Here is a 26502-nt window from a genome sequence, read left to right as displayed (position 1 = left end):
CTTCCCTGTACTAGCTGACCACACTTTTAGTGTATTATCATCTGATCCACTGACTATTCTATTCCCAGAAAATTGCAAGCAAGTTATCACATGATCATCATGACCTTTCAAAACCTAAATTGAATTCAAGTTTAATTAAATTTACACAACAATAAATTTTTACTGTAAAGGAAAAAAAAACATATGAAGTGCTTTCAGCAGTAACAGGGTTCATACACTTTTGGTTAAAAAAAGTTCCCTGACTTTTCCAGGTTGTTTTTTAGAAAATTCCAGGTTACTCGCTTCATTCAAAATTTAAGTTTAAATAGTAATATTTTCAAAATAATTAAAATTGTTTAAAGTAGCGATGCAGAAGAACTGAAACTTCTTCCCTTAGATTCAAAAAAAAAAAAACTTGGTTTTTTTTTCGTTTGTTTTCTCTGTCAAAATTTTAAGTTTTTTTTAAACAATTTGTTCAAAATTGTTTTAATTTGTTTACTATTTGTTGAAAACAGAGTACTTTCAACTTATTTTAGCGTTTCTTTGATGTCACGCGTAATATTATAGCATTTTGCTGTAGTCCTGCAGCAACCTTTTAGCATCCGCTTTTGGTTTACAATACATTTTATTTTCTTATAAGTAGGTTAAACGAAACATATTGAGCAAAATGCAAAGCTAAATTTCAGTATAAATATGATTAACTTGTTGCATCAATCGGCGTACCATGTAATGCATAGTAACAAAAATCAACATCCGCCAATCATAGGCCAATGCCAATAATCTTTTTTTTTTTTTTTTTCACATATTAAAGGACGCTTACATTAAAATTTCAAACTTTCTTTTCCAGAAAGTAATAGTTAATTTTCAAAAATTCATAACTTTTTGCACATTTAATGTTATTTTCAATATTACACATTGATATAAACGTCCAATTCTGTTTCTGGAAGTTTAAGTCTACTTCCATTGTGCAAACGATCAAATATGGCGACAAAGTGAAAAATTTTAAATAATAAGTAGATTTTTGGATTTGTAGTATAAAAGTAGTAATAAATAATTAATAATCCTTAAAAAACTACAATAAAAGCAAAATAGTCAGTATTTATCACATAAGAGTCTAAATCAATTAAAACAAAAAAAATGTTATGAAGATTAAATTTTGCATTTTTCCAGAAAATAATTACAAATTATCCGGAAAAAAAGGGCACAATTTGTGTTGTTTTCAATAGTTTGCATTGCAATTAACATCCAATGCCGTTTTCGGGAACTTAGGCACTTGAAAAAGGCTTGTGTACTTCCATCTTGGGAATGACCAAATATGGCGGCTATGCCCAAAAATAAGAAATAACTTTTTTTTAATTTGTTGCATGAAGACAGTTGAAAAATAATAAATCTTCATGATACTACAATTCATTGAAAAGTTTTTATCACATTTGCGTCCTAGGCAGTGAGGATAAGATTAAGTTTTAAGAACAAAATTTTTCATTTCTCAAGAAAATTATTTCAAATAATAATACAAAAACAATTTGCAGACCATTTTTTGTTGTTTTCATCAGTTTTCAATTAAAGAAAACATCCAATTCTGCTTTGTTTTTAGAAACTTAGGCATTTTTGGATCGTATCTACATCCATCTTGTGAATGACCAAAGATGGCGACTACGTTTAACACGTAGCTGAAATGATTTTCCGATCAACAAAAAAAAAACATTTTCCCCGATCGACCCTCCCATCTACAGGTTGTGCTTCCGAAGCAGTAAATTGTCTTCTCTCCTGTTGAGTTTGTGCATAATTGCTGTTCACCTGATTTTTTTTTTCTTGGGAACTACTGAGAGCCAAAAATGGCGGCTGCTGAAGATTTTTTGGGTCGCCACTTTTTTCATTGCTTTAAAATTGTTACAATTTTTTTTTAAATACATCGATAAAAATGAAGATTAGATCTTATAAAACGAAATTCCCTGGGAAAAAATTGGGAAAAGAAAAATTTTGGGGGCACATTTGGAAAATTCCTTGACATTTTTGATTAAGTCATTTTCCCTGATAATTCCAAGTTTTCCCGGAGCGTACGAACCCTGAACCGAACAGAATGTTGTGGCAACCCATCTAAAACTTAAGGCAGTAGAAAGAAATGCGTTCCCCTCACTGACTCCATGTAAGAAAATTTTCGCTCTTTTGGCGCATTTTTCGTTGTGAAAAAAAAAACGTTCATTTTTCGATTGCAGTTTTTAAGTGCCAGCGTCGGTTTAGATAAAAATTTACAATTTTTTTCGTGAAATCACAATAAAAACGAAGACTAGATCTCATAGTACTTAATTCCTTGGGAAAAAAATGGAAAAAAAAATTTTGGAGGACAAAATTTGAAAACTCCCTGACTTTTCCCTGACATTTTTGGCAGTGTCATTTTCCCTGACAATTCCCGGTTTTCCCGGAATTCCCGGAGCGTACGAACCCTGAGTAAGTACTTAACTCACCTAAATATTTCAGGCCTAGAAAAAAATGTTTGCACTTCCAATTCATTTTATTTTTAATTGAAATATTTGATAAGTCGAATTTTATTTCATGACCATCCTCAGATTTTAGTTCCCTAAATAATAATATAGGCATATTTATCTCCGACTTGTGACAATGTTAATTCTACAAAAAATAGTATTTTTATTTTTATTGACAACTTTCTAGAAACTAAAATTTGAGAATATATCCAGAATCAGCACAATTTTTTAAAATTTTTTGGTTCTGAAAAATAATTTTTCATATTCTCTTTAATGTTAAAAAACTTTGAATTGTTTAAAAAATACCATTAAAACAGCTATATATAAAAAAAGAGAGATTGATTCGATTTACTTTGTCTAGCCCACTTTTGAAGCAATGGTGTGGTTTCTTTTCTTTTGTTCAAATTATTTGGGGGAGCAAAATCTAAGAACGATCATAAAAAAAAAATTTGGTTTATCAAACACTTCAACTCAAAGAAATTTGGCTTTTTGAAAATAAATAATAAATTATCCATTCAGTTGAAAGGGAATATTCACTTTGGCTAGTCGAAGTTTTTGGCTCACCGAAGTTCAACTTACCAAAGTTTCACAGTAATTAAAATCTTCATTTCAAGCAAAAAATATATAAAATATAGGGAGCGAATTTCATTTAATTTCTACGTTATGCAGAAACACCCCTAAGCTTTTTTAACACTAAGTACTCAAACTATACATTTAAGTTATTTTATATAACTTAAATGTCTAGTTTATGAGTAACCAGGCTTTTAATTTTTGTATATTGGCCTAAAATGTAAGAAATTTGACAAATCAAACACATTTATGATGAACAACAAATCAGATTAAGTTGCCCCACACAATAATTCTTTAAATGTGACACTTCAGGGTTCATACTCGATTTGGATGAAAAAATGCCATGACTTTTCCAAGACTTTCATGACTTCAATGAAAATTTTCATGACCTCATTACACCAAAGGAATAGCACTATTTAATCTCTAACTTGCTAATTTTTGGAAATGAGCATTACCAAAACGTTTTCATGGAATGCCACAGCCTCATTGAAGCACTTACTCATAATAGAAAAAAATATAAGTGTACACTTAAAAAACTATTCTTATTTGCCTTCATCATAAATTTAAGTAATGCAATGAAATGAATATGATGCTTAAATGTCTGATACTTTTTTTATAAACAGGCAAAATGATATTGAATGGGGCAACGGTTGAATGAGTCATCACTTAGTTTCAATAAATTTGCTTCAAAAGTTGCTTTTTAGTGTCAACAGTGCATTTAATCATCCACATAACTTGACAGTACAGTAAACTCCCAATTATTGGTGATCAGATTTTTCGGGTTCGGATTAGCCGCGGTTCTTTTAATAATCTTTTTTCTTCAATGGTGGTGACTTATGATTATGTTATTGTTTGTTTTTAGCTTTATCATAAATTTTTTACAATCAATGTTATTGTTTTATTGCTAATTTTTAGCTATTGTATACACCAGTATCGTTTTTTACATATAATTTGGATTATCCGCGGTTTGGCTTATCTGTGGTTACCATGCCACCCTAATCCACGGATAATCGGGAGTTTACTGTTTTTTGGTTCTTTAAAGTTAAGCCACATAGTTTAGTTTTTTATGTTTCTCAACCAGATTTTTTTGGAAAAAACCATTCAGTAATGAATCAATCTTCTAATTCAAAAGTATACTTGTTTTATTTACTTATTGGCACATTTTCAAATGCATATAAATTAATAGGTTCAGAAATTGCAGAACATGTTTGATTCCAGACATTGAATGTAGCAGTGGGTTGCACGGATTAGTTTTGCAGGCCGTAAGTTGGGCACTACTGTTTTAAAGTATTAGAATTCATCTTTTTCTGTATTCTATCGCCTGACTAAAGATCTTTACTTTCTAAAACCTTCAACAAATTAAAATACTATCTGATAAATTTAATAATAAAGTTCCTACGAGTGATGGAATCGAATTTGGATGCAATTGAATTGCTTTTTTTGAGTGGGCGGGGCAAAACTAAGAACGTATATTTCGCTACTACAGAATTTGAAGCATAAGAAGTGTTGAAAATAACAGTATTCAAAATAAGAGTGATGTCCAAGCAGTAAAACCACAAAAAAAAAAAAAAAAGGCAAGCGACTGCGACAGAAGTGGATGCAATGAGATTTCAAAATTCAGATTTGATTTTGGGACAGTTCAATCTTCTATCTTTAATAGCTGTTATATGATATACTGTCAAATCACTCCAAATTTCTAATGCTCCCTAAGTTACTGTTACTTTCACTTTGTCTAGGACATTTTCCCATGACTTTAAATGAAAATTTCAATTTTCCATGACTTTTTCAGGTCTGAAACTCGCTTTTATTTTTTTTTAATGACTTTCCAGGATTTCCATGACCCATACGAATTCTGACTAATAGTCTAGGGAAATTTTCGGCAGAAATTATAGGTTTTAAGGAAATAATAAGTTTGGAAAACTTTCTGCACCTAAGTTAAACTATATACCAAAATAAATATTTAATTTTTTATTTCAAAAATGTAGTGCCTCAATATAAATTCATAAAAGTTATATTTGGGGAATTTTATCATCAAGTCTTTCACAGGAGTATGAACTATTTTAAAAGAAATACATACTTTCGGCACTTTTATGGGATTACACCGCCAGTTCATTTCAATATTATGTTGACGCATATATGCTGCTTTCCATGGGCTAGGAGTAACTACATTATTTGAACTGTTAAGATTGGCACATAAATTGTAACGAGAGCGACGTCTGCCGAGGACTTCTCTGACATCATTGATGCCTTCCTCACGACACTTTTCACGCCATAGAAGATTATCTTCAGCCAACAGCCTCCAATACCTACAAGTCTGAGCAGCTTTTAACAAATCTTTCGGCTCCAAAAAAGATAAAACATACAAAGCCAGCTAAAACAAGAAGAAAAAATAAATAAATATCATTACTAAACAGAAATTTCATAAGCAAAAAATAGATGCATCAAGTTAAAAAATTTACAAATTAGATCAAAGCCATAGTACAAAAACTTATAGCAAATTTAAAGCAACACAATAATTTCGAATATTCAACCAAAACATACCTTAATATCTCGAAAATCTCTTTAGAAGTTTAAATTCAAGATATCGAGTTTGAATAAGCTACATTAGCATCTGTGACAATTACACACATATGCTATATCGCTCATTTGGAAGAAGAGTGCCACAATACGAGGAAATGAAATTTTCCAGGAAAAACGTTTGAAGTTGAACTCTTCAGACGATTTGCATTAAAAGGGCAAGTTTGCTAAAAATTCAAACAAAAAATCTGTCCTTATTTACCAAAGAAAATAACGTCCTTTGGAGGACTTTAAGCGAAAAAAAAAGATTCAAAAATTTCGTATTGTGGCATGCTTCTTCCAAAGGAGCGAAAATTTAGATGTGTACTATGCAACCACTTTGTATAACGGCTAACAAGCGTCTTCAACATGTTATTAGATTTGAAATTTATTTACCTTCCTGTTTTGACGTAACAATACCTAGTATTCAATTTTTTGACTCATTAGTAAACTGTTAAGCTGGATTGTTAGGTGCTTCTGAATAAGCAGATTTCCTAATTTTCACTTTTCAACAATTTCTTACATGATAGTTTTTCTCACCAACTGATGTTTTTTTTTTAATTATTATTATTATTGTGGAAAGTGCATTGGATGGCTCTTTGAAATGAACAAAAATTCTGTCTTTCTTTTTTTCATCCACAAACTTAAACTTTCTAATCTGATCTTTAACACTTGAAAACTTTTCAGTTGTCATTTTGTAGGAGTTAAAAATGCAGAATAATGAGGATGAGGAACATATTCCTCTTTTTGCTTGAAAGCTAACAAAAATTGTACACAGTCCTCAAAGTGGGTAACGTGTTCCAAAGAAAAGTACTCAGAATCTAAACTCTGAGGAATGTTAACTATCAATGAATTGGCTCTGTTTATTGAAAAACAAGATGTTCTGTCTAGAACTAGACGAGCCTACCTTCCCGTTTACCTATACTACTTTCTAGTACCTGATCAATATTCTCAAAAATAGCTAAAGTTGCAAATTTTTTCAAACATATTTTTAAAATACTTTAAGCTGATTTCTAGGAATAAAATATTCCTCACTCATCTAAAAAAATTAGATGCGTAAAAAAAAGAAAAAAAAAACGAACAAATAAAATAGCAGCAACTTTTAAACGAAGCAGCTAATACACTTTTTTCCATTAAAAAAAATCTTTAACAGCTTTCAATACGAAAAAATAGTAATTAAAATTAATAAGCTCATTAAAATAAATACATCATATCAAAAAAAAAATAGTCTTTTCCCCTGTTGCCAAAAACTTTTTAAATGAATTAATGCACTTACCGAAAAAAAAAACAATAAAATGTCAACTTAAAGAAATAATTTTCATTGTCAAAAAAAAAAAAATGACTAAGTTTATTAGCTAAAAACTGAGTACCTAAATTGAAACTTGAGCATAAAAATAAGAACAAGTCATATCAACAATAATTATTTCACAGTAAAAACCATAGCTGCGGAGTCAGAAACAATCTCATTTTGAGATAAACGAGTCGGAGTCCAATATTTAAGAATCGGATTCGGTGATTTGTCCTCCGGGTGTAAATTTTCGCCAAAGCTACGAAGTCAGAGTCGAAGTCGGGGAGTCGGAGTCCGATTAATTGTTGGGCACAGGAGTCGGAGTCAAGTGCCCCTGAATTCTCGGAGTCGAACTCTGGAGTTTGGAGTCAAGAGTTATTTCCAACAAAATTTGTTTGAAGTAAATGCGCCTTCAAGTACAGAATCTACATTGACTTTCAGTTTCCCCGTAAGCGCTATTGTTAAAGGATTTGAACTGTTCAAAATTGAACGGAAAATTGTTCAAATCAAAAAGATATTTTACATACAAGTTTTTCATCAAAAGCTTTTTCCTACAAAGTTTGTTTGAAGCAAATTCGCCTCACAGTTCTGAATTGCCTTGAATTTCCCCCGTAGACGCTAATGTTAAGTTTTTTTGAACTGTTCAAAATTGAACAAAAAATAGTTTAAATCAAAAAGTAAAATATGGGAATGAGATGTCCTCGCCGAGATCTTTCGAACAAAAAAAAAAGTTTTTTCGAATCGGACTATTCATTCAAAAGCTATTAGGGGGGGGGGGGGGACAGACAGACAGACCGACCGACCAACAGACATTTTCCCCCATCTCAATACCCTACTTTCCAATTTTTAATTTTTCGATATTCATTTCATTATTTTAATTATTTTTTTGTTTTTCACGATATTTTTAAGATGCATTGAGCCTTCTTTCATGCTTTTTTCTTCTTTTTCTGACTCTTACTGGGAAAGTAGGCTAAAAGAGGAGGGAGAAGGTCATTGTCATAAGCAGCTGCTTTTCACTTTAAAACTTAATGATTAAAAGTAAGTAGTACTGGGCACTTGTTTGAGCAACAAAGGGCCCAGTATAGCTTTAGTTTCATAATATGCCGATAAACACTTGAAAAAATTGAGCAATTTACTATATAGGGTTGCCATCAAAATTTTGCTTGAAAGTAGTTGCTTTAGTAGCCTGAAATTAAAAAAGTAGTCACCTAAATAGTTTCCTCAAAGAACAGTTGAGTTGAATTTAGAATTCGTTAAGATGCTTTTATTAATATTTTTTCAAAATTTGCTAGCTCAAAAAATACATGGCATGACACAAACACACAATAAAACATCTTAAAACATGACTACATCTAGTAAATACAAGAAAATCAAAACCTTATTTTTCAAATGTAACATTTACTTAGTTCATTTTTAGCATTTTTCAATGGAATTGCTGCTTTAAAAAACAAAAGTTACTTTTTCATCCCTTTTATAAGTGTCATGAAGTGAAAAGAAAATTTATTCCTATGAAGTTCAAGAAAAATTAAACATATTTACTCTGGTTTTAAAAACACAAAGGAGTTATAAATTGAATTTGTGTGTGACTAAAACAAATATAGAATTACGGCATAGTTAAAATTAAAACATTTCTTGGTTCTGTTACATATATAAAATTTGTTTTTCTTTTGTTAACAATAAGTTATAACTTTGTTTCTTTTTGTTCTACTGTTTTCTCCCTTTCCTGTAACTTTTCTGCACCTTCTTATCATCCTTTCTGCTATGCCAATGGGGTCGTTTCCAAAATTTCAAAAGTATTTTTTCCTGAAAGAGCATGCTTAAAAACATAGGATCTGACCATTTTTAAAATAATTTGTTCATGTTTAATATTTTAAAAAAATTACTTTAATCTGTGAGCTTTCATTGTTTACGGTTCTGCGGATGATATCACAAATGATGAAATGCCATTCACTGTTGTCATTCACAGAGCAAAATATTTAATTCGCATCTTTACTCACGTGTGTTGGCAATGATACGGTTCATAGCAAGCGTAGAGCGCAATGTTTAAATCGCTTCTTAATTATCATAACATGGAAACGTGGTACAAAGATGCGCCAAAGAGCATCACTTGGGACGTCAACAAGGACACACCTCGTTTGAAAAATCAGACAGTTTAAAAAATTAGTTAAAAAATAACTGTTGGGAAAATGAAAGTATTTTCTGGGTCCATGTCACTTTTCTTTTGCTTATTCTGTCAATTTCAGTGAGAAAATGTACTACTTTTGACTGAAGGAAACCACCCCATTACGGACAAATCGCATTTCTCAATAACTGATTTTAGTCACTGGTTTGCTAAGTTTAATAGAGAATCTGGAGACTCTTGATTGGGTTTCCTTTCTGGGCAATCGCCTTTGCCCTGTCTTTTGAGTTGTTCAGTAGAAATTGTTTCACCTTTGATCTCTTACCCTATCTTTTTTTTTCCCCCTCTAAATCTTCTCACATTTCCTGTTTTCCCTTAAAATCTGTTCATCACTTTTTTTAGTTCTTCCATATTATTTTTACATGACTTGTGTGCGCAATATGCTATTTTTTTTTATAGTTCCTTTCAGAGTTGGGCAAATTTTAATTGCATGAACAATTAAAGATTAATAATTGATTAATTGGTAAATATAACCACAACTAACAATTGATCAATTGTAATTGAAATTTACAATTAACGATTAATTGTTAATTGTAGTTTATTACAGTTAACAATTAATTAATTATTAATTGCAGTTTGCTACAATTAACAATTATCAATTGTATTGTGAATTTTACTTAAAACTCTTTAAAAAATTGCTCGTTTTGTATAATATACTGTACAGGCGAGTGGTCTACCTGGGACGTGGACGGGTACCATATTATTATCTACATAAATACACATGTAAGCAACTAATAAAGATCAATGCTCAACAGTAACTTTATTACGAGCAATAAATTATTTACTGCAGCATATGACTTTTCTCAAAAAATCTTATGGCTCCAGCAAAATTTCCTCCGAAAGGTATATTTCAATTAAAAATTCAAAAACATTTTTTTTCTTTTATTTTTTATTATTATTATTGCTAATAAAAGTCTAAATAAGATCTGAGAGAAATTTTAGACATGTATCTTAATTATGTACATGATTTTAAAAAAATTAATAAAACAGAGCGGTCTCTGAGACCTCACATCCCCTGTTATGTCCTTCTTTCTCACCTCCTCTGTTATGGGTTAAACTAAAACAATGATTTACACAAACTTAAAACACAAACATTTATGTGTGGAAAAAGCTTGCCTATACGAGACTAGTTCAAGCGTCGAGCAAGCAATCAGCACTGAATGAATATACGAAATTAAATAATACTTTTGACTCTGTACCCTGTGCTGTACTTATTGATACATAAAGTTAATTGTTAGTTTTAATTGTTTCATAAAACAATTCAAAAAATTAATTGCAATTTTAATTGTAAGAAACAATTAATGTACTTTAATCCAATTAAATTAATTGGAAGGTGCAATTAATAGTTTAATTGCAATTCATTTTAAATCATTTAACAAAGCAATTGAAAAAATAATTGATTAATGCCTAACACAGGTTTATTTTTATTTTTACCTTTCTAACACACTGTTATTTTGCCAAAGAGTAACTCATAATTAGTCTTTACTTAGCATCCGCTCAGACATTTAAGACTTATCTTAAGCTAAGATGATTTTAGAAATGGAGAACTCTCTCTCTACAACTGTTTGTATAAGACAAACTTATTAAGTAGAGGATATTTTTAGTTGCAACAGTTTTTTCTTCAGAAACTGTTTTCAAAAATAACCAATTTTTTCATGATGACTAGCGCTGGGCGATATCAGAATTTTAATACCACAATATATCACTCTCCAAATATTGATATTTTCCATATATCGATATATTTAAGTCGATAAATTCAACATTTTATGGGGAGGGAGAGGCAAAAGGAAACTGCAACAGAAAAAAGCCATCACCCTCTTGGTGCGTAAATATTTCAGCAACTATACTAATAATGGCGACATCAAGGAAGTTCATGTGTGCGGGGTGGGAGGAGTGGGTCATGAGGTAGATTCTACCGCAGAAACTTTTGGAGAAATTATTTGGAAGAATTTAAGTCTTTTTATTGTGGGTTGCAATTCCAGGAGAAAAGGCTGACTTGGTAAAATTGAGGGGTGCTATAGCAGTTGGGGGAGGGGAGAGAACCCCAAGTTACATTATCTGCATGTTAAGATCTGCAACAGAGAAACGACATCGGACATCTTGATAAGTAAATATTCCATCGATTTATTTGAATGCTAATAGCCAGAGAATTATTTTAAAAGGTGTTCAGTCTCTTCAATTAAAGGTCGCGTTTTGGGGAAAGCGCAATAAATTTGAGGGTGCCATCCCACTTTTGGGGAGGGGGCAAATCTAGATATATCATCTGTTTATTAACATCTACAATAACGAAAAGCCATCTAACATCTACATATCTACTATATCTACATATCTACTAACCCATATTTTTTATTCTTATTTTTTTTAAATCTGTGCATTATAAAAAAGACTTTATTCCTTGTCAAAAATTAACTGATCAATAAAATACAGTTATCTCTTAATAAAGAAGTTTGTTATAAATAGATTGTACAAACCTCTTTTGGTAACAAAGATATGAAGTCTCTTTGAAACTGAGGTTCTATAACATTCATCATATGCCTAACTTCAGCAGGTTCACAAACTTCAATTAATTTATTCAAAGCTGTTAATCGTTCTGTAGGGCTCCATTCCTTTATTAAAAACATGAAATAAATTTCAGCATACAAACCTTTTTTTAAAAAAGCACTCAGAATGCAAAATTAAAAGTTCATAAAGAATTCAATATCAGTAATAAGAGTTCAATTTCAGTATTATACAGAAAATCCTTTGAAATCAAATGCATTTTTTAAACTTCCATTGTATTTTTAGAACTGCAATTACATAATCTTTATCTTCATATCAGAAAACAATATTAAGAGCTAAAAACAATAGAGCCAAGCGCTATTACTTTCAGTTGAATTCATTTTCCCATCTTTGTTTGAAGTATTTCAACTAAATTTCAAACAGCTTTCTTGTAGTTAAGTAAAAATCTTAAAAATCAACATCTTTTACACATAGCAATAACACTAGTCAACACCAAAAATGCATCGGGCTCAAAAATAGCTATTTCTTAAGTATTTTGCCTTGCTAAACATGAAAATCACCATAAAAAGTTGAGATTAGCACCACTTTTCAAGATACAGGGCCAACTATGATAGTGAATTCTCACTAATGCTCTTTTTTCCTGGCAGATAGAAACATAGAAACAGCCCCCATGGGACTTACTGTCCTCTTAACTTCCCAGGTAGGGATATTAAATTTCACTACATGAAAACAAAAATGAACTACAAGAAATTTAAATTCTGGGAAGAGAAATGCCTAAAATCAGCCAAAATTTGAAGTTCTAGGTATTTCAACTCATTTTTGCTTCCACCCATACTCATTCTACTAGGAATAATGAAGAACTTTGTGAAAGCTATAAATTAAGACAATTTTCCAATACCTTAGAGGGCAATTTCCAAGATATATTGAAGTTAAGGTTAAGGAGAGAATTTGTAATGGCTTTTCAAACACGAGCAATTGTGAAAATCAGTGTTTTCGAGGGGAAAAAATTGCAAGGGGAAAGGAAGCTTTTAAGGGTATATTACAAGTATTATTAAGCAGCAGAGAAGACGAGAAATAAATGCAGTTAGTCAAACAATCCCTGCAGAAGTTCTGTGACCATTGATAAATGACTAACCTCTGAAACTATTTCGTTCGCTTCTTCCAGGATATTTTGTTTAAAAACTAAAGCTATGAGAAGTGAGCAAGAGGAAAGTTTTCACCAAGATATCTTTACGATAGCACACAGATATCAGGGTCTTTGGGCTGAGTTAATGCTCACCAAATGCTGCTGAACTATTTCAAGAGATGGTCCTTCTTTCACGCACAAAAAGCAATCGAAAATGAAGCATTCACAGCAATAAGCCAAAGGCAACCACTGCTTTCCCAAAAATAAGCATTGTTTAATAAAACAGGACCTAATTAGGGACATTTATTGCACAAGATTTTTTTTTCCTGACATCATTACCTGTAAATAAATGTGTGGTTGCTGTGCATCTTTCTCCAGTGGGTTTTTATGTATCTTGAAAATGAGAGCTAATTAAAAAAATTAAACTACCATATTCGTTTTTCTCGACCCCAAAATTAGTAAGAATTGACTATTTAAAACCAGGATGCAGACAAAAGGTTCTTTTTTGTTGACTAGTGAAATTAGTGTAGATCAAATAGCAAGGGATTTTTTCCAATAAAAAAAATATGAACTCTATAATGTATAAAAAAATATTAGCATCTACTAACACTATTTAAAGCACACTTTAAAAAGACATACAAAAGATCTGGCTATTTTCACTTGTACTTGTAATAGCAGCCTTTTTTCCAATGGCTAAAACACATATGGGTCATTCTCCAGAATGTGTAACTTTTAAACAAAATAATTTTTCAATTTCAAAACCTTTTGTATTCTTCTTTTTTATTCTTACATGAAAGTGTTACTTACTAGTAATAACCATAAACAATGGCCCAAAATTTCAATCATTTTACTCCAGACATGCTACAGCTCGATGAAGAAAAAAGCTGAACTTTACGCGTAGCAAATAAAACCTTAGAAATTAACATTTGAGAGTAATTAATATATTTTAAAACAGGGAGCTCAAATAATATTGTTTTTATATATATTTTTATATTGATTTTTTAAAATTCAATTACTTTTTTTTTTAATTTAATTTTTTCAAAGATTTTAGAAACTTCAGATGGTAATGGACTCAGTCAAATACAATCAAACTTTTGTTTGAATAATTTTTTTTCTTAAATTTATTGTATCTGAATACTGAATTTTTTTTAATGAAAAAGCAGTGTTAAATTATTTTTAAGTTTCCTTTAACATGAGCACCCACATTTGCAGAAATTGTCCACAAACCCAATGAACACCAATTGATATTTTTGATACACATTAATCGATGTCTAATTTTTCTTTTTAGCTTAGTGTAAAAGAAACCGACTGTGCCAACCATTCATATCAGAATTAATTCTTTTTCCAAGCTATCAATGTCACGTAACTAACCACTGCTGATAGCAAAGCTAAAATGCATGTGCGCATCTGGACCTCTCTCGCGAAAGGAATATTTTTCAAAACTCAGTGCGGGTGGAAGAGGCATAGAATATTTTATCATTTCAATCACCCCCCCCCTACCAAAATATTAGTGCAAAACTGCATCAATCTTGGAATGATAAAATTGAAGGGGGAAAAAGCAGAAATCTGCGTTTCCGCGGAAAAGTAGCATGTCTGTTACTCTTACTATTTTTAAATATATATATATATAATTTCTTCACCGAAATGAAAAAAAAATTTTAGTGTTTGAAAATAGAGGCCAATTTAGTATCAAAGAAGTAATTTTCTTAATTGTGAAAACAATGAGCTTTTTCAATGATTATTGTGAATCTAATATTGAGCTCTCAATTAAATTACGGCTTAAAGTTTAGTTATCCGCTTTGTTCAAATTCGTGTTAATATATTCCCATGTTAGAAAATTTGAGAATATGCTGGTACTTTATAATTTTGGTCGACTGTTTAAAATTGATGTATTTCCCCACCATCATTCATTCTCACCTCGGAAATAATGACGTTGATAGGGTCTGTCACGGAGGTGAGGAATTTTCCATTAATATAGGCCTACTGGATACACTTTTCAGGGAAAGAATTCTTTTTTTTTTTTTTTTTTTGCTGCTACAATCTGCATATGTAAAGCATATGAAAACATGTGCACTTCTTTTTTTACATTAATTTATTTCCCTGAAATTTAAGTTCACAGAGGAGAGAATTCACAATAACCACACTTGGTTTTCAGAAAATCTATCTTGTTGTTTTTCAACAAAAATTTTACAACTCCTTTATGGCTGAAAATAAACAAGGGGGCTGGCTCCCTTGTATCATGGGAAATAAAATCTGATGTCATGACTGCCATTTGTTAATGAGAAATGGCATTTTGTGTTTGGGTAACTGAGGTGAGAATTTATTGTGTGACATAATTCCTTATTCTGCTAAAACGAACTAAAACACAATGATAAAAATTAATAATGCTTAAACATTTAGTATTTGAGACTTCAATACATAGTTTTTATAATCCAATTATTCTTGCATTAAGTATTATCAATGATTTCAGTTAATCATACTGCATACAGTTGAAAATCCCAAATAAAAGGTATAACCTAGAATGAGTTTCTTGTTCTTGAAAGAATAACTTAAGGGGGAAAAAAGTTTACTCATAACAAATTTAAACAATGTGACATCTATACTTACATTGAATACAACTATTTACACTCATTATTTATATATTTGAATGGCTCTTGCCTAATCTTTTTACATTTCATCTTTTGCAAATTTAATATTTTTATTACCAGCATCAATAAAAGAGTTCACGAATCTTCTATTTTATAAATATATATATATTTACGTTTAAGGCTTTTTTTCTTTTTTGCCTTAACAGCTTATATGAATCAGACTTCAGAAAATTAATTTTTCTTTAAATTTCACTATAGGGGTTTTTTTTTTTCTTGAAGGTACACCAACTTTTGTTCGTTGCTGATTGTTATGCATCTCCATAAGGTTTCTCCATTATTTTTTGAATTTTGTGCTTGGCACAAAATTTAAGATAAATCGTGACAAAACGGATTTTTTTCCTTGGTTATGCAAGCATTTATAACTTTCCCAATTGCAGCATCTTAATTAACCTTAAAACTCTTATTATAGCATCAATGCTTTAAGATGATCTTTCTCATGTCAGCAGAGACGTGCACAGAAATTTTGCCCCCCCCCACCCCCCACCCCACCATGTAGGTTATTACTACGTCCCTGTATGTATTTCGAACCCATTTCAAAAATCTCGGGCCCCTTCAGGTTCGAGCCCGGGCCAACAAGCGTCTCTTTTCCCCCTCCGTCCACGTCCCTGTATGTTCGTATCTTTTTGTTTGTGTGAAAAGCGTCTTTCAACTGATGATTCAACTACATCTTGTGAAAGGTGCTAAAATGACTTCCACTACTAAAAATCCAAAGTATTTGCATCTAGAAAGCTGATGAATCTTTATCATCGAGAAGCATTTTTCCAAAATGAATAAGTCAACATCCAAGTAACAACAAATCCCCATTTCTCAAAAATTTTAACATTATTTACTAAACATTTGACTCCATCAGTTAGTTCGCATAGATAATTTTCTTTTGGCACTTAATGCAAAATATGTCCAAGATATTTTTGAGATGGTGACATAGCAATGGAAGGCTCCTACCAAAAAGAGGTTGCAATTTTTATTTTTTTTTTTAATTTCTGAAAAGCCTATTTTTTAATAGGAAATTCTAGAAAACAATATTTTCTTAAAATAATGTAAAATTCTAACTTTTGCAAGAAACTTAAATTTTGAATCCAGGCAATTTCTCTTTTTATTTTGCATAATTACATACTTTTAAATATTTTAAATAGACCTTTCTTTTAAATATTAGTACTGGCTGAATCTTTCCCACATTTTGCTGTTAGTGAAGATTCATTGACAAAATGCTTCATTAATAGTTTGGAAAGCTTGTCATGAAATATGGATCACTGAACTTTTCTCTTAAAACAATTTTTAAATTTCGTCAAAAATAACTCTACAAAATTTAAAGAGACATGTGCCGGCAGAGATTCCGAAATATTTTTTCTTAATTATCTTTTGTCTAGTCATGAAAGAAAGTGCGAATCAAGAGACCAAAAGGCCTTTCAATGATCATTTTCTACAATTCTTTAAAACAAACTATGGGAATGTAGGAAATATAGGATACTTTTGATGTTTTTTTTTTTTTTTTGAAAATATAGGATATATAAGACTACTTCTACCCCTGGCAGAAATCACATTTCTGTGAACCAAAAATATATTTAAAAAAAATTATTTTTCAAAAATTGTTAGCAGGTTTAAATAGATATGTTTTTGATGAAATTATAAAACATTATGAAATGAACTGCTCCTTTAAGTTTTTACTGTAAAAGGTGTGACCAAAAAATTACTTTCTGAAGAATGACCCATATTTTATTGATACTTTTTCACCTAAGGTGTTCAAATTGTTTTCGCGAAGTTTCAGTTTGGATAGAGGAAACTGATAGTTTAAAACAAACATTGAATTCAACTTTTTGAAGTGGGGTTTTTCAGTTATTCCTCTTGCCCATTTTTTTTTTCTCTCTCTTTTTTTTTCATGTTTTTGGAGTGGACATGTTCAACTAACAATTAGAAAAACCAGGTATTCTTTCTAAATAATATTTTAAACAAGACCTGTTAACCAAACAAACTGAAAATCTGCGAAAATTTCATTTAAATCTGGAGATGTTTCCAAAAAAAAAAAAAAAAAACTCTCAAAATGGAGGGGAAAAAATTTACTAATATAACTTTTCGAAATATAAGGGCCTAATTAAAATGTCATATCTAGTTATGAAATACCAAGTTAATCATAATATAATACTTATGAGCTGGTGAAACCAAAGGGAGTGGCACATTTAGTATTTACTTTAGGCTTAGTTACTTCTTTCTTAACATCAAGTTGGCTACTAAATTTCTAAGGACAGAAATAATGAAAAAATTCTGGAACTCGAGTTATTTGCAACATTTTCAAACTTATGAAAGATTTTACTTTTCAAATTTATCAATTTCCATTATTCTATCCTCATTCCAAGCATCTTTTAAATTTCTTAGATCAATTTTTTTCCTTAAAATTTTCACAAACCTAAGATGAACACCGGTGAAAATTAATGAACATTTTTACAAATGGTGTTTTTCTTGAATCAACTCAGATGTAACTGGATGGAAATTTTTGAGTGGCCGGGACAAAATCACAAGTTTGCAAGTTCTTTACTAGAGACAAGAATGAAAGATTAATCTAGAATCATAAAAACACACAACCATCCTTAGTTTTTATTTTATACATAACAAAATATTCCTACTCCAATTTTAATAATATAAAATCAGAGACATTATGTCCGTAACACTTATTTGTTATGTTCATAAAAAATATATTAATTTCTATCATAAGTTATTACAAATGATATCCAAAAAAAACTTTATGGTTGAAGAAAGCTTGAAATCTCTAGGAAAAGTATTTAAAAGAAAAATTTTGAGATCTATAAATAATTAAAAGGAATATTGGCTACTGTAACAGTGTTAAAGTATTGCTGTTTTCTGAGTTATGTCCGTAACAGGCAGTTTTTAAGATTTGTTACTCTTTGGAATCAAGGAATCTGCACCCAAATTTAGGATAGCATAAAATAAACCAGATTACATTACAGCAAAAAAATATACGTGATGCTCATTGAACTAAATTGTAATCACGTTTGTTATAAGTGTGATGTTACGTCTATAACACTGGAACTGCCCAATACAAAAAGTTTCAGCGCTCTAGGGTTAAATTAAATTTCAAAATAAGCTCTCAAAACAATAAAATAAGCAGATTTAATGTAGCATATGTTAAAATAATTTCCAACATTTAATATAATTGAAAAATTGATCCAATGTAAAAGGATTGCAATTGCAAAAATTGTTCACAACTTTCGGAAAAAGTAAAATTTTGATTAAATGAATGATTAAATGCAAAAATGCAGTTAAGTAGAAGTCAAAAATAAGTCAATTCTCTCTCTCCCCCCCCCCCCCCCCCCGTCAATAGACTAAATTTGATGCACACATCAAAAACAAAACAAAAAAAAAAAAAACCACGAGTGTGCACACTACATTGGCAAAACTCTGCGAAAAACAGCTGAAAAAAAAATTTTTTGACGAGGTTTTTTAATGTACTTCTTTAAAAATAAAAAAAACCTAAATTGAGGAACTAAAGATACATTTGATAGTTTTTTAAGGTTTTTCAAACATTTAAAAAGGAAAGTTTTTATATTTTAAGCAGTTTTTAAGTTTTACTAAAAGCATATGAAACATGCTTTAATTTCTTTTACACAAAGTTTTATCAATTGCAATCTGTTTGAAATGTAAGAACTTCTTCAAGGAAATTTCAAGAATTTAAAGTACTTCAGAAATTGCTTTTTAAAACAAAGAATTCTACACAAACTCTGCTGATTAAAAGAAAACTTAAGCCAAGCTAGGACCTTTTAAACATGCTTCGATTCAAAGGTAATAGATATTTGAAGCAGCAGCAAACTAAATAATTATTTATTTATTAACTTACTTGATACTTTGAGAGCCATGCTTCTAACTCAGGATGACAAGGTATTGTAACTGCAGGCTTAATCTTTCTTTGAACAGAGGATTGGCTTTCAGAAATTTCAGATACATAAACATCTGAATCATTTTGGCTACTCGAGTCTTCACTATTAAGGAAGGAAAAAGTAAAAACATAAAAAAGAATTAAAAGCTGACACCATTTTTTCAAAATACAAATCAATTTAATATTCTTACACACATATATATGTTCCAGTTCAAGACATTGAAAACATCCGAAAAAAGTAAGAGAACTTCACGCTTTATCTAGTAATATACTGAGATATGTTAAATTTCAGTTTCACAAACAATATCAGACATTGTTTTTGAAAAATATCAGTTTTTAAATATGAATAGAGATGGAAAAGATTGGGGAAAAAATGGGAAATATGAGAAACCAGTTTTTTTTTTTTTTTTCTGAAGTGATTTACATATTTGCCAACTTTTGAAAATGTGCATCAGTGAAACTTTTCTGTGCACATCACTTTATCATCAGTAAATCATTTAATAAAAAATTTGCTTAAATTTAATTAAGAACTCAAAAAATTAAGAATGTCAGGGGTCAGAGTGATGTTTTCAAAAATTTTACGACACAATTTTGGTAAAATTTTAGGACATTTTTAGGACAACAAATATTAAGTTTTGATAATTTAAATGTAATTTATAACCTTGATTTTTATATTAAGTAATCAAACAATACAAATTCAATCTTGAAAACTTCAATAGAAGGCATTCAATATTTCATTCTTCAGCACAGTGACACATCATGAAGTAGAAAAGTTTCATCTTACGATTTGAATCTGGGTTAATCTAAACAGGCAACTTAAAGGGAAATCTTTTAATGAATTTGAATTTATAATTACACAAATAAACATTTTATTACAGAAAAAAACTTTTGTCTCTCACTACTTTAGACTTCATGAACTTTAAAAATGTACATCTATTAAGTCTGTCCAATTTTAGTTACAAAAAATGAACAATGGTGCATATTTTTTTAGCAGTCCAGAGAGAGATGAGAAAAAATGTAAGTGTACAAGCAGGGCCCAATACAGGCTGATTTTGCTACCATTTTTTGGTATCTTCACAAAAATCTTGTTTTGAAATCGGTACTTTCACAAAAAGCAAGTAATAAAATCAGTAGCTTCACAAAAACATCGAAAATTTCACAAAAATTAGCATTTTAAAAATATAAAATTTGTTTCTCTGTTTAAAACAAAATTTACTCATAAAATAAAATTCTAAGCAGGTTTATATGAACAATCGCTTTACTAGAAACCTTTTTGTAGTATTTTAACTCATTTTTAGTTGTTTCTTGCCTAAGTGTATTTATGCAATATTATCGCAATCTTTCAACATCTGTTTTGGGAAACCGTTTTTCTCATAATTTCCTACATTGTACCCAGTACATAGCATACCTGCCAACCTCGGAGGAAAAAAATCCGGAAGATTTTTTAATATTTTTATCCACAAGATTTTAATGCAAAATAAAATCAAACAGAACACCTACCCTCTTTACATTTAACAATATATTAGTTAGGAATTTTATATCTATTGAACTTACTTTTGTTTAGTAACTATTACTTGTATTGCTTCCTTTAAAAGTTACTCGTACTCATCTTAAAAAAAGAACGAAGCAAAAACAGCTTGAACTGAGAGAACGAGAAGATAATCGGCTCCAAAATTTTGCCCCTAGTTGCCCGCCGCAATGCTTGCTTCGATTGGATTCCGATGAAGTCATGCGCTGTATCACTCAGTGACGTCATAATCTTCCCTCATGTCTTCTCGTGTAATTCTCCTACTGCAACCTTTCTTGGCTACTTGGCCTAAAACGCGGTGCCGCGTTCCACAAAAGTATCCTTAACGCCAAAATTGGTGAAATACATTTTTTTTCTACAAAACGTGAAAATACGGAAGATTTTGCTCATAAGTGGAAAAATAGAAAAGGACATGAAAATCCGTAAAACTTCCGGGAAATCCGGAAGGGTTGGCAGGTATGACATAGCCTATTAAGCTGAAATTACGATGGTATTTTTCATACTTCTTAGGTTTTTAGCTCCCCCCCCCCTCCTCAAAAACAAAATCTGTTAAAAATAATACTAGATGACATTTACACTTTTCGAACTAAAATTTCAGCTATTCTACTTCTCTTTTACAAAAATTAGGATGCCTCTAAAATTTCACAAAAATAATGCTGATTAGAAAAAAAAAAACTTTCACAAAAATAGAATGATGCAATACTTTCACAAAAATAGGTAGCGAGAAAAAAATCCTAGATTGGCCCCTGACAAGTGTAAATGGATCTTTCAATGAACTTGCAGTTCTTCTATATTTAATTGCCACCTTTATACTGAACAGATATGGATTTAAAAACCAATTAAATAATATTTAATAATAAGAACTGCTCAATGCAAAATTATCTATGTGGAGCAAAAGTTTTTCAACTCCTTTGCGCATAGCATTATGCACAACATGCAAGCAATAAGTTCCTATGTTAACCAGACAAGGTAGCGACATCTCAGCTAACATGGTTTGCATATTTTTCATTCCTTTTCAAGGGGGAAAAAATTAACAATAAAAGATCCTATGACCCTCCCCCCCTCAAACCAAAACTCTTTTTCTGCAACCTCTATGCACAGCAGTTTTTATTTTCTTTTTTATTTTATGTTTATATCTTTTTCGCAGAAGAGGAATGACTGCAAAAGTTATAAAGTATAGTTAAAACAAACAGCTTTATATTGAGCATATGTTATGGTTAAATGCATCTCCCTTCCCCCCTTCTCCAGTAAAAAGGCGGCAGCAGTAGCATAGGTTTTTTTCTTTTCTAGGGAATATTTCTTAGGGTTTAGCAAGTTTATTTTATCCTAAAATTTTGGCATATCTTAATGAAAAGTTTCATTTTTAGGTTGTATTTTCTTTTTTTTTATGGGCAAGTCTAGAATAAAATAGCCAAAATTTTAGGACAAGATTTGAAATTTTAGGATTTTTACGACAACTTCTACCCCTGGAATGTAAAAATACTAGTGCAAAGGGTTAACTAGCTAGTACATTTAACATTTAAATTAAATGTTATTACCAAAATTGACGAAAGTTTTAAAATAATAAAAAAAAACTTGAATTTAGGTAACTTGCAACATTTTCTGGCTTTTGCATGCTTTTAACCATTTAAATTCTTTAATTTCAACATTCCATTGCCATTCAAAACATCTTTAATAATCAACTTTTGGAGGAAAAAAATGAACAATCAAGCTTGATTCGCCTAAGAAGCAACTAGTTTTGAAATTCTTGGGAGGGCATGGCGAATGTTCAAGTTCTCAGCTATGAAATATAAGATTTAAGAAAGGTTTAAAAATAATGCCCAGCACAAAACTAGTGATATCATGCCGTGGAATCACCCAGAAAACCAAAAGGGGAGAAATTTACAGAGGCGAATGAGCAAACGTTTCGCTTTGAGTTATTTCTCCTGCTTCTTAAATTATTTTAAAGAATTTTTCTGTCCAAGTTTTAGTTCTTTTTATTTATATTGGGATTTTAAAAAAGATTATGAGAATTGCACAATTCTACATCCTAGCATTAACCCTGTGTAAAATATAAGAAGAAATTGCATAATTACTCAATAAATGCAGACTTGCACATTTTCTTCAAACTATTCTCACTTAATGCTTCAGACTTTCTTTTCAGAATTAAGCTTTCACCACCACTGAGAAGTTCCGAAGCATCAAATGGCTCATCTTCATCTTCATTAAATGAGGTGACTTCAGCTGATATAGCATCTTCACTATCATCCATATTTTCTTCCTCCGCTTCAAATTCCGATTCGATGCAGCTAGGTGACTCAAATTCATGGTCACTTGCTACATCCTCAACACATTCCAGAGATTTGTAAGCAGTGTTCAACAGATTTAATTTTCTCAGCATAAACCTTACAGTCACCTAAAAGCAATTTATTACATTTGAATCAGAATAAAATAATCTCAAAAATTTTTCACAAAAACAAACTTTTCTGGAAATTAGAAATTTATGCTTTTTTTGAATCACAAAAATAACTTTGTGTTTTTTTTGAAGATTACCTACTACAATTAGGGCAATAAATAAATTTTTTCATGAGCAACCTGTGGAAAGCTAATTAAGAAACTAACTTCAATGTTACCTCCTTTATGGTATTTTCCAGGAGCAATTTGTAGAAAGCTAATTAAGAAACAAACTTCAATGTAACCACTTTTATGGTAATATTTCAGAACTGTACTATGAACTGCAAAATATTCATCTCTAAAACAAGGGGTGCATACTAGGAAGGTTCAAAGCATAGAATATGCCATCAAAATGGTTAGGGGAGTAATTTCAAGGGCATACATATAAGGGAGGGCAAAGGGGGGCTTAAGCATCCCCTTTGAAATTAGAACTTTCTTGCACATTTTTCTTTGCAAAAATTTAAAAACATTTCTTCTCCAGCAATTAATGAATAACTCAAAGTTTAATAACTCTTATCTGTACTGAAATGGTTTCTATGGGGGAAAATATCCTGCTAAACCATGGGGAAAATATCTGAGCCCTCCATTAAAATTTTGCATATGGGCACCCTTGACTAATTTAAAATCTTTAAGTTAGCTTGCCATACATAGGCTTGTTACCAAGAAAAATTTCCTTTTTTCATCCGGACTTCCAATTCAAAATGTGAAACTTGACGCCTTAAATTTTCAATTGTATAGAATCTCTCCTTTCTCACTCACCCATTGAAAAATTCAAACCACAATTGATATGTACAAATAACAAAAACATTTAAGCTTAAAAATAAAATACATGTGTGCATTATTTCCATTTAATTTTTCTTTTTCAAAAGCTCATACGTTTAGAAGAAAAGGTCTCATGGTTGCTGTGCGTTTATCAATAACAAGACTTAAGACTTTTCTTTTGATGACTGCAAAACATTTGCATAACATCATGATGCTTAGATTTTACATTCTGATTTCTATCACAGGTTTTTGATTATATTTTGGGTAATTTGCAATCGTAGCAATTAAGGACATGTCTAATTTAAAAATAATTTCCATTCAAAATTTATCTTACAAAAGCAAGAAGAAAAAATATCTCTAAAAGGATGTTGGGCAATCAAAACACTGATGTTTTGAAAGAATCCAATATTATGTTTCTCAAAATCGCAATATTCAAATAGTCTTTACTAACCAGCAAGACTTTCAGCTATAATAAATATGAAGTTACTAGGGATATAATAATAAGAACATTAACCAACTACTCTCTTGGCCTTCTGCAGAATGGAAAACTGAATTTGCTGAATGGGACCCCAAAATTTGCTGAATGATGAAATACGGGTATGCACCAAGGTTGGCAGGCTTTTGAGCTTAAACCAGGGGTTCTCAACATTTCAGGCTCCAAAAATCCAAACCTGGGATGCACACTGCACACATAACTACATTAACAAAAACGGACATTTGGGCATTTAAAAATTGCAAAATTGTGTTTTCAAATTTGCTGAATTGTAAGACAAAATTTGTCGAATTATTTTAGTTTTTGTAAGGTCACAGTGATCTTCTATCAGAGAAGCAGATCTGCAGAACATAAAAAAGGGGGGGGGGGGACAACCCAAATACATTTTCACGCTAAAGCTGCTTTAAAGATCAATTTTAAATCTTTCAATGATTTACAGGCAATTGTGCTGCAGGAAGAGCTGCTTGTAGTGCAATATATATTTCACCATTCTCCTTGGATGCTACAATTTATACCTCGTACAGCTCATTTGCTTTCCATGAATGTACAGCATAGAGCATGTATGGAAATTAAGAAAAAAAAACATAAAAGTGAACATATAAAAGTGAACATTTGTCTTTGGTTATCAGACAGAAAACATTTAAACTGACAACTATCGGCAAAAGTTGAAATAAATAGCAAAACCCTACTAAACCATTCAAACAAATCAATAACTCCTTCTGACAAAAAGTGTCGAAACTTGCTTTCCCCAACATCTGAAGGGGAAAAAAAACAAAAATACATCATTACCATCAATGTTGAGTCCGTATATTTCATTACTTACATTAGAAAAGCTCGATTAGTAGAGTTGAAGTTACATGTTTCTAATCGTCCGGAAATAAAAAAACGCATAAGCAAGAGATTTTAAACAACTCGTTCTTCGAATAAAAAGAGTAACAGTGGGGATAATGGGGTTAAAGAGGGGTAGGGGAATTTAACTATAGTTATTTCAAGCAGCTAGAGCATCAGCGTCACTTAAAAAGTAACAAACACATATCTCCTTTAATGTAAACATTGTACCTAAGTTTTATTTTAGGCTTAACTAAGATAGCATAACATTTAAAATGCATTTGATCCTAGTACAAATCAAAAGACCATATAATCCCTTTCAATCACGTCAATCAGTTACACATAATCAAAACGAGAAAAGTTAATCTGGTAACAATATAACGAATTCAAACTCTGTTACTCAACAACTTCACTCATAATTGAATTCGTAATATCAATAAAGCAAACACAAATTTCATATCTCTCATGAAACAAGAAAACAAATATCAAACTTGAAAATACAACAATACCGGGGACAAATGCTTAAAGCTTTAGTAAAATGAAATAGTCGACAAATCGTATCCAAGCTAGATATCATTATTCAAGTTTCAAACACATCTTCAAACAATAACACAATATAAGTGCTAAGAATTCTCAAGTAGAAAGAATATAATTTCGTTTTGGAACGATAATTTCACAAAATCATTCGCTTATTTATAATATGTTACAAGTAAAATAACTTATGATTATACTCGTGAGAATTCTCATTCTTACTACGGACGACAGATAGGTGGCACAAAAGAAAAAAATTCGTTGCCATCTTTAGAAAGAGCAATTATTCTATTTTCTGAATAAAACAGCTTCCACAAAAAGAAGTCCCGAAACATAAAACTCATTGAATTATCTGTTTAAAGCTTTTAAATAAAAAAAATCACAAAAGCTTTAAGTAATACAAATAAAGTAATAAATATGTGACCTATAGCTGACCTTGCATTGATAAAGGAAAGGCAGGGGTTCCCAAATTCCTCAAAGGGAGCGGCGGATTGGAAAAGTTTGGGATCCCCATATCTAAGGAGTTTATTTTAAAAGTTTGGCAATTCTTGGAGTTCTTGTTCGCCTGATGTGGCCAATCTTTCGTCTCTTTTTTTTTATTTTTCAAAGAAATTTTCTGTTTTATACACAAGAAAAGTGAAAATGAGCCATTACAAAAATCAGCCGAGATTCAGCAGATGGAGTGAGTGAGCAACGGAGTGGGTAACTATCTA

The 26502-nt window shown here is 30.8% G+C and overlaps 1 protein-coding gene across 2 annotated transcripts; it reads right to left on the bottom strand.

Moving 5' to 3' along the window:
* On the bottom strand, positions 1-26030 carry LOC129234192 (F-box/WD repeat-containing protein 7-like; the record flags this gene model as incomplete). 2 transcript variants are annotated; one of them, XM_054868240.1, is given in 6 exon segments in its annotated part: positions 1-114; positions 5110-5403; positions 11527-11661; positions 19176-19317; positions 22818-23137; positions 25990-26030. In XM_054868240.1, coding segments are annotated over 5 exon segments (990 nt in total), but the record flags the coding sequence as incomplete, so codon positions are not given.
* Positions 26031-26502: the final 472 nt, after the last annotated feature.

This window comes from Uloborus diversus, chromosome 1 (assembly GCF_026930045.1).
Source record: "Uloborus diversus isolate 005 chromosome 1, Udiv.v.3.1, whole genome shotgun sequence".
NCBI lineage: Eukaryota > Metazoa > Arthropoda > Arachnida > Araneae > Uloboridae > Uloborus > Uloborus diversus.
Note: the sequence above shows the minus strand (reverse complement) of the source record. Positions and strands in the feature narration are given on the sequence as shown.